At 37.0% G+C, this 10,000-nt stretch overlaps 1 protein-coding gene across 2 annotated transcripts in view; it reads right to left on the reverse strand.

Annotated features, from left to right (window-relative positions):
- Positions 1-345: 345 nt before the first annotated feature.
- Positions 346-10,000, reverse strand: part of LOC122244130 (uncharacterized) — a 78,484-nt gene continuing 68,829 nt past the window's right edge. For both annotated transcript variants that reach the window (XM_086543479.1, XM_086543478.1), the window contains 3 exons: positions 8,323-8,502; positions 7,348-7,592; positions 346-2,840 (listed from right to left, as the gene is read on the reverse strand). In XM_086543479.1, the coding sequence (XP_086399605.1) occupies positions 7,379-7,592; positions 8,323-8,502 (394 nt within the window). In that variant the 3' untranslated portion in view covers positions 346-2,840; positions 7,348-7,378. The remainder of the gene's footprint in view (positions 2,841-7,347; positions 7,593-8,322; positions 8,503-10,000) is intronic.

Consider the following 10,000-nt stretch of genomic DNA (forward strand, 5'->3'; position numbering starts at 1 on the left):
CTGTTCGAGCCGCCACTTCATACAACCATGAAAGTAGTTTCTACATTTAACATGAGCCTTAGTAAAGAGTCACGAGCTAGCGGTCAGTGATTCACTCAAATAGGATAATCATATAAGACAAACAAACAAAGAATATACATGGATGAGTCGACGAGGTAGATAGGAAAACCAAAACCAAAAAAAGAAAAGGGAAAAGAGAAAAATCTAGACCGGATTAGGAGAGGTGTAAAAATTGTTGACTATGGGCGGGAAGGCAATATAGGAAATCCAGCTGGATCGCGACTGGAAAAAGTTGGAAAAATTCTGGTTGAAGGTTTGTTGTATTCCGATAGGTAATAAAAAAAGTTTAATAGTTTCGGTTTACTGTTATTCATTTTATTTCTTAGTTCATTATTGGTATTACAACAATGTACAGTTTGTCATATTTATAAACAGGTGGGACAGAAGCGTCATTAGTTTTATGATCATTATCATTATTAATGTTTTACCAAAGATTTTCGACATCAGCAATATGTGAAAATAGGGGTTGTTCAAATCAGCAATGACAATGGTTGAAATTTCACAGCAACTGTAAGATAATCACTGAACCGTAGCTAAGTGTAACATCTGTAGCACCTTCCCTTGTTTTCGGTAATTAGATAGTTGTACATTGATTCAATTATCCCGGGCCCACAATCCAAAATCATCCAGCATACTGGCCTAAAAAGAGAAATCCTATCAATCAATCCATATTGGTGGATAAGCAGCTGTCAACATATCTGAATTAACATAAATTACCGTTTTTATACTTAACTCATTAAGGTATTACACTGGACCCCAAACAGTAAAAGGCTACCAACCCATAGGACAATCGGTAGGACAGAAAATTATTTCCAAGTTCATTATTTATTTCATTATTTTTGTAGGACAGGGATTGTACATGGGCTAAAATATTCTCATTGATCATCCTGATTTATCAATCACATATTTACAGCCATTGAATTTACTAAGATTAGAATGGAAATTAATAACCGGAAAAAAGATGACAGGCAATAACAAAACACAAAAATGCAGGAAGTTTGCCAGGAGTCCAGACTCTCGGCTATTTTCATTGCGTCATCCATGTTCTTTATTTAACACAACTTTTACCATAAGATTATAACAATAATTGACATCGAATAAAACGTAATGATATGTAAAACATTCCATACATAGAATTTCATATTTCAAACAAAATGAACCAACTACCAATGAACATTAATCGCCACACTTGCCAACAAAAATTGTTCAGTTTCCCATAGTTTGCCTTAATGTTCAACGTTTTCTGTGGAACAAAGCCATACGACAGACTTGCAGACGTGCGGCAGATGTCTGTCTGCCTCCTGCCGTCTTGAGTTGGCCGAGCGACTTAGGAAGCATCGTAGGGCCAGGGAGAGGGAGGCAGACAAGTCGAGGTCGTATGCCATCTACCACTTCGACCCGGCCTAGCGACAGGGACGTATAGTAAGTCCAGGGAGCTGGCGGCAGATCCATTTTCTTAGTCAGTCCTTGCGGCCATTAGATTTCCAGGTGAATCTAGTATATAGAATTTCAATTTCATCTTAAAAACGAAGACTGGATTTCGTACAGGTCGCATCCAGATCCAATTAATATTTCTGCGGGAATTTCGAATATAGAGGTATATTTTGAAGCACAGAAATTGACTTAGTTCTAGTAGGAGGGACTCGGGAATTTCGTAAATGGAAGTGTTACTGAGAATAGAATAATGACTTAATGAATTTTGTACTTGCGATCGTGAAGCTAGGCTTGGGGGTAATGCGATTATAGTGTGCGAACTTCCCAACATGATATTATGACTTCTAATTTTCTCCAGTTAACTTGTAGATCCCATGATCTACACTAGTGTGTCAATAAAATTCGTTAAATGAACCTTAGTAATGTTTCAACATCATATCATTATTGTCAATGCTTTTGTTATCTCTGCGTCCCTCCCAGTTTTCCCCATCTCTTTCTCCTTTCTCTCTTAAACCAAATGCACTAACCATCCAAAAGCAATGACCCGGTTCTCTCTCCATTTACCCTCCACTCAAAGTTCATCTACGCCTCCCAGTCCCCACCCTAGAATCTTCTGCCCTCGCCCTACCCACTGCTCTCCGTTCTGTCGGCGATACTTGACCCTTTGACCTGAAGAAGCAACAGTGAAACTTTATACAAGGCTTCTCTTCACGTGGTGTTTTCTTACGTATTCTGTCCCAGGCTTTATGATTTACAACAGAGATTTTAATAGTAGACGGGACACATAACACTGGCTAACATTACATACAACAACACGGTATTGCATTTATTTTACATGTACCAGTAGACCTGTATTCTACGTACCATAATAAAAATATGCACCGGAAATGTTCATTTAAACTGTCGTATTGTCATTCCACTAAACCTCAAGCAAAGACATGCTGAGGTAATAGCCACTTGGAAATATTTTCAGTACACAATAGGTCAGCTGTCATAATCTGGTTATTTGTGCAGGGGTATCGTTTTTAGGCCACAATAGGTCAAATCATGCGATGCGCAGGTTATGCATAGCACTGGGTAAGTTGTTCAGCCAACAATAACCTGCCTTCCTGTAAGGGTACAGTGCTATGTGGACATATCACTGGAATGGAAAGAAAATTTTGGCTACAGTCGAATGCACGAGTTATACATTTTCAATAAATGTACATCGCGTTTAGACCATACAACGTTTTCTCTTCTGGTTGCTTGCGAGATGTTTGAAGTTTTGCATTGGTATTGTCAGATTTTTTTTTCAAGGAGAGGAATCTTCGCATGCCTGGTTTCACCTGTCTGCTCTCAAGACAATTCTGCAAAAAGAGAGAAAATGAGTTATTGGTGAATTCATTGCACTATAATGACTATTAATGATATTATTGGTGCTCATGTATCCAACCTTGCAATTATTATCAATGATGCAAAGTAGGGTCGACTCCAACTGTGATTACAATGTGTCCTAAATCTTTTATGGTAACATTTTCATCAGCAGATAATGCCATACAACCTTAATGCACACATACACATATATAGGCAATGTAAACAAAACACTGAGAGTATATATTCAAAATGTATCAGCAGAAAAATCTGAAAATTGATTTTTTGTTTTTATTTGTCATGAAACATGCAGGTTCTATTCCAATGGAAGCACATCCCAGCCATGTACAGTTAAGGACAGGTGAATTGTCCCTTGCAGGTGTTTCTGCTCCTGGGAACATTATGTTGTGTGATCAGCACTAGAGTCTGACCAATACAGTTCAGTACAAATGGGATATTTACGGAATAACTGTTGGGTCTTACTACCTTTAGTCACTTGCCTTTCAAGCATCAGTTGTATAATATACAAAACAGCACTTACTAAAGCATAAAAACACAAACAAAAGGGATTAATCAACGCAGTTCCTAGAAAAGTGTATACGAAGCGTGAAACTTATTGCATATATTAAGTGATGGTGTATTTAATAATTTTCATGATCCTTATTGTTGCTTCTTTAATATATTCATCATCAGTATTATTACCATCGGAATTATTGAGATGATATTCAAATATCATTACTCTCATCATGAGCAATACTAAGTATATTCAATATTGTAGTTGTAGTTGTTGGGCTACTGTAGTCAGTAACATTTAATCAGGCGAAATTAACCGCAATCAAATTGTTTTGCGTTTTAAGGGTTACATCAATAATGCTTATATACATTACCATGTAAGTTATATCTTCGAAATGAAACTAAATGTTACATATCAAATATTTTTTTTTTTATTCATAAAATAAAGATAAGTTATTTAACTTCCGATAAGCAAGGTCACATGCGAAACCGCTAACCTAACAACGCTTATGACCAGTAATCTAATCGTGCAATCTTTGAGTAAAACCAGAAATGTTGTTTCACTTTATTAACAGTCATTGCCTATTTCATTTAATTATTTAGATTAATCACAGTTTCAATATAATTACAAAGCAGTTAATGAAATGAATAAACCCTGGTAGAAAGACATTACATCAAATGAATCCTGCATTACCCAGCTTGAACATAGCAATTTTGTAAATTAATGACAGTGCATGAAGAACAATATTGATAACAAATATTATTATCATCACACACAAATACAAACAAACTTAAAACTCCTTCGATTCTTTGTATTTCCTCCTCCGTCTTATATCCAGCAAGAAACGTGATGGCTATTGGCCGCAGATACAGGGGGGGCGTGGCTAATTTCGCCTGAATATCTGAAACGAACTCTACTAACGGTAGTGCTTATGATAAAGCCATACCAATAATAATGATGACGACGACTACGATTATAATGATTAAAGAAGGAAGGAGGGACGACAGATATATATATATGTATATATATATATATATATATATATATATATATATATATATATATATAGATAGATAGATAGATAGATAGATAGATAGATAGATAGATAGATAGATAGATAGATAGATAGATAGATAGAGAGAGAGAGAGAGAGAGACTGACAGCATACAAAGAAATAATCGTGATTAGGATTTTTGGTGTAGATGACGGTGAGAACGGATCAGAATGGATATCTATATATCCTATAACAACCTGTACAAGCTGAGGTATACTAATTGTGATGCGCACCTATGTTTGCTATGTTTTGGGACGAAAAGGTGAGGATGCCACAAGGACCTGGAAATTAGAAGGCTAACATATTGACTGGAATATTGATGTGATACAGCCACGCCATCCACTGCAAATTACTATTTGCAGTGGATGAATATTAAAATACGTTGAAAATGCAGCAGGATATGTATCCATTATGGATTATGAAAAAATCATATGAATCAAACACAACTTGATGGATATGCTGATAGGAATATGAATTGATAGAAGAGACGAAAGAATATAAAGGAACAATTAGTATAATAGAGGAATCCTTTGAATGTCAAAGGACAGAAAGAGGAGAGAGACCGCGGTGTGTGATGTTACCTGTTTCATTCACGACGCGAAATGATCATGAGGGAAATGTCACTAAAAGGAGTGTCAGTGGGAGGAAGAAATGTCAGTAACATGAGATACGTCGATGACATCATGTTGATTGCAAAGTCACGGGAGAAACTGCAAGAGCTGGTGGTGGCGCTAATTAAAAAGGAAGCAAGCCATGTAAATAGCAAAATACAAAAAAGAAAGAAGAAGAAAAAAAAAAGTATCCGGAGGTGAGAATAAATGTAGTATTTAGATAATCCACACAAGTAATTTAATCACCTGAGCAGTAACACGACATGGAAGAAGTGAAAAAGAAAGACTAGTCACCAATACAAAGCATCAAATAAGCACAAACACAACCTTTGTGGAGTGCCATATCTGGTTAATACTATCACATGGATACACAATTTGCACAGTCAAGTTAACAGATAAGCTGAAACAAATGGAACATAATTTCAGATAAGAACATTAAGGATATCATGGGCAGAACGGAAACCAAATGAAGAAATACACTAGAAAGAGTGAGTCAATGAACATGATAAGAAAGGAAGTTGATTATCATAGGAGACGTGATGGGCGAGGAGCAGCGACTATAAAGCTCTGCCTGACAGGGAAGTTCGAAGGTTGAAGACCCCGTCAGTAGGTCATATACGGATTTATCACGGGTGTGGCAGGAAGGGGAAGAGTAATGCCAGCCAGTCCATTAAGAAAGGCGGTGGCTAGGTAAGGGTGGCGTTCGATAGGGACCATCGTTAATGTTGATATAGGTATAGATATACACTTGTAGGCGGTAATAGATGTAGATATACACTTCCGTAGAATAAGCAAAAATCGTATTGAGTTCAAAAAAAAAAAAAAAAAAAAGAGGAAAGAGAAGAAAGCAAAAATAGATGGAAAAATATTGATATTCGCAAATTCTCGATTTTCCGTGTTATTCTGCCAGTGCGTCGTAATCAGTCACCGGAAATAAAGGCGTTATCTACAGCGGGTTTATCTGCAATGACTCCCAATCGTTCGCTGAAGAATTGCGAGGGATTTCACTTGATAGCTCCACCCACACATGCGTGCCAAGCTATCCATTAAAGCCGACTGGTAGAAATGTATTTTTTTTCCTTATGCGCCTGTTTAAAGAGTATCTTAATTATCAAAACCTGTAGAAACAAAGCAATAAAATAAGAGGCACATCATATATTTCAAGACTAGAACTTATGAATTAAAATGTAAAACAAATACCGTCATGTGCAGTATTTATAAATGGGTGATAAATAACTGTTTGAATATTTTAAGTAAACTTTACTAGTTTTGATAAAGAAAATGCATGTACGAGAACAAAAAATGCTCTGGATATATTTTTGTATTTTTTCGTATGACAAATTGCTAATCAAGCGCTTATTGCTAATCTCTAAAGCGACTCTTTAGAGAAAAAATGTTATCATTTGCCTTGTCTTTCATACAATATCACAAAAAAATATGTCGAGAAAGATCAAACAGGTAACTCAGTAAAACCAGTATAATGGCTGAGTTTTGATTAGTTACAGTGATAAGCCTTATTTTTTACTAGTAATGTAGCGTCTTTTAAAATCCATTTTCAATAATACGGGCATGCACTTTGAATATCATCCTTATTCAGTCGCCAGTAAAGTGACAAGTCTTCCCTCATGAGATTAACATCAGAATTATACTTTTTTTTTATTTTTTTTATTTATTTTTTTATTTTTTATTACAGTGGACATATCTATGCGAATAAGCATTAAGATTAAGGTACTGACTACTAATCGGCAAAACTTGAAGAAATAAACTTTAATTTTCTTGATTTAACAAGTATTATTATGTTAGCATATTCCACTTCACAACATATGTCAATGCGAAGGAATCAAAACAAACTAGAAACCAAGAATAATATTTTCTCGGGCATTGAATGACATCACATCCATCATTTGATAGAAAATGCCCTGGACTTGAGTGTCATATAGGCTTAAAAATGTCCCTATTAGAGGAAAAAACAAACAAAATAATTTCAAAGGCGCGCCTCAGTAGCATAGGATTTCTCATCGTTCGAGTTGTAGACACTTTGCCGTCACGCTACCGATATAGTCTATGCTTTGCCACGAAGTATGTCTTTCCTAAGGAGCAGTTTGATCCCCTGTATATTGGTACTGCCAACAGTGATTTCAGGCGTGTGAAAGAATGCACACCATATACATACATACTGTACATACATACATACATACATACATACATACATACATACACACACATATAAACACACACACACACACACACACACACACACACATATAAACACACACACACACACACACACACACACACCCACCCGTGTGTCCAAGTGCATTTACCTCTGAACGTGACCGAAGAAGCGGACATGTATCACGAATCCTCGAGGCCGCGGTACCACTCCCTGGCATCGACGATTTGCAGCGAGGACGTGCGCTGGCGTCTCGGCAGCCGTCGGCCGTCGGTGGAGGAGCTCTTCTTCAGGATGGACTTGAGGGGCTCGCTGGGGCGGCGGGAGGCCCTTCGCTCGCACGGCCCGAAGGCCACGCCTCGCCGCGCCTCCTCCGCCTCCAGCCAGTCGTCTAACCTGCGGATACGAAGGTTCGCGAATATTCTGTTTATGCGTGTTAGGATATAGTCACACCTGTATGAATCGGTATGTATTATATTTGTATATCTATCTATCATCTCTCGCTCTCTTTTTCTATCTATGATATACGATGTTGGATTATAGATGGATTTTAAATATATCCAGGGACAAACCACGTGCGCGCGTGTGTTTACGCAGTATATCTATCTATCTATCTATTTGTCAATCTATCTATTTATCTATCTGTCTATCTATATATATGTATGTATACGTATACATACTGAATTAAATGACGAAACAAGAGGCATGTATGTATCTGATCGTTCGTCTCCTACCGTTAAGAACAATGGCGGGCACAATGTTGAAGCCACGTCGAGTCTTCAAAATCCTACACGGCGGAAAATTTCTCAGACACAACATTCTTACCTCGGTGAAAAGGGTTCTCTTTTCGGCTTCTTGAGCTGTTGTCCTTTCATTAAGCCCTTGTTCTCCGCGGACCCAGCTCACTCACTCACACACACACACACACTCACTCACTCACACACCCACCCACCACCCACACCCACACACACACACACACTCACAACCCACCCCCACACACACACACACACACACACACACACACACACACACACACACACCCACACACACACACACACACACACCCACCCACACACCCACCCACACACACACTCACACACACACTATACCTTAACACCATACTCACCTTGGAGTTGACTTGACCCTCTGCTCCGTCTCGTACGACTGCTTCATGTAGAGCAGCTGTTCCTGCAAGCGGCGATACTCCTTCAGGAACTTCTCCAGCTGTAGCGTGTGGTACTCGAAGCGGTATGGGTCGGAGGGGCTGAGCCTGTAGTACAGGTCTTCGGTCTCAGGGGCGCTGTCGCTGCAGTGGAATGGTTTTGAGGTTAACTGATGGTGTCAGATCATGCAGAAAGAGGAAATCAGCAGAATTGTCATACCAAATGCTTTGGTTTATTAATTGTTGAGTGATTATTATGATTATAAGTGTACTCCTCTTAGAAAATGTATATATTTTAGCTGTTTTTTTTCATTATTGAAATCAGTAGCAGTGAACAGATGGTGAACAGATATATGGTTAAATATAGAAACTGTAGACAAAATAGGCTATATACATTGCTATGTTGGGCTATCTCCTTGTATACCCTCTGTGTATATAGGGTATAAGTTGCTGTATTCTTTTAAGTAAGCCTATACATTTTTTGTTTTTACTGTTGAAACTACAGTCAACGAATAAATGTTTCTCAGACATATGGCTGATTATAGAAACACGAATATAGGCTATATACATTGCTATGTTGTGTTACCTTCCTATGTAGATGTGCGTGTGCGCAGAAAAAAAAAAAAAAAGTGAATGTCTCTGATTTTTTTGGGTCCTCAGTGAACAATTTTCACTTCGTCGCCCTACCCCCCCCTCCCGCCCTCAAAATAAAAAGAAAAGAAAAAAAAGAAAAAAGAAAATAAATCAAAGCCGTGATGCAATATTTTCTTTTTCGTGTATCGCGTAGGACACACACATCCAGCGAAAAAGGAATTTCCCATTAGTGTCCTTTCGGGTTATTACTGAAATGGCCACGGATGAAAAAACAATAACAAAAAAAACAAAAAACAGACCAACGGAAAAAACGACATCATTTATCGGGCAGGAACATTGATACATTCTTGTCTTTCGAGGATAAACTTTATTGCCCATCACGTGATTAGGTTAGTTATGGAAGCGCGTGTTTGTATATATATATATATATATATATATATATATATATATATTATATATATATATATATATTATATATATATATATATATATATATATATATATATATATATATATATATATATATATATATATATATATATATATATATATATATATATATATATATATATATATATATATATATATACACGCTTGTTTATATTTACTACTGTATATGTATTTGTGTATTTATACTGTTCTCTGTCATGTATAAACTCGATAATGAGGGATTGTGATAAATTGCAAAAGACTTAGTTTTATTGCAGATCAAGGTAAAAATGGCGCATGGGACGTACCCGATGCGTTTCAATTAAATGTTGATCAGAATTACAAACATCAGCAAGATTACAAAACTTATATGTGATAGCCAAGAGCTGATGGTTCGTCTGACATATGTGATCTACCGTTCGTTACCAGCGAAATAGTCATTACAATTACCTTGTATAATTTGAAGCTTCGGGTTATCTACTACTGCTCGGTCATGTGTCTTAACTTTTCTACTTTTCTCTTAGGTCTATAACCTTCTTTTTTTTATTGCGAATTTTAATTTGCTACTGACCTTCATCCCTAACATTAGGAATTTGTGGTTGACTTTTCAACCGAATCC

The sequence above is a fragment of the Penaeus japonicus genome, unplaced genomic scaffold (assembly GCF_977035675.1).
Source record: "Penaeus japonicus unplaced genomic scaffold, GWHDUDI00000001_assembly GWHDUDI00000013, whole genome shotgun sequence".
In the NCBI taxonomy this organism is placed as follows: domain Eukaryota; kingdom Metazoa; phylum Arthropoda; class Malacostraca; order Decapoda; family Penaeidae; genus Penaeus; species Penaeus japonicus.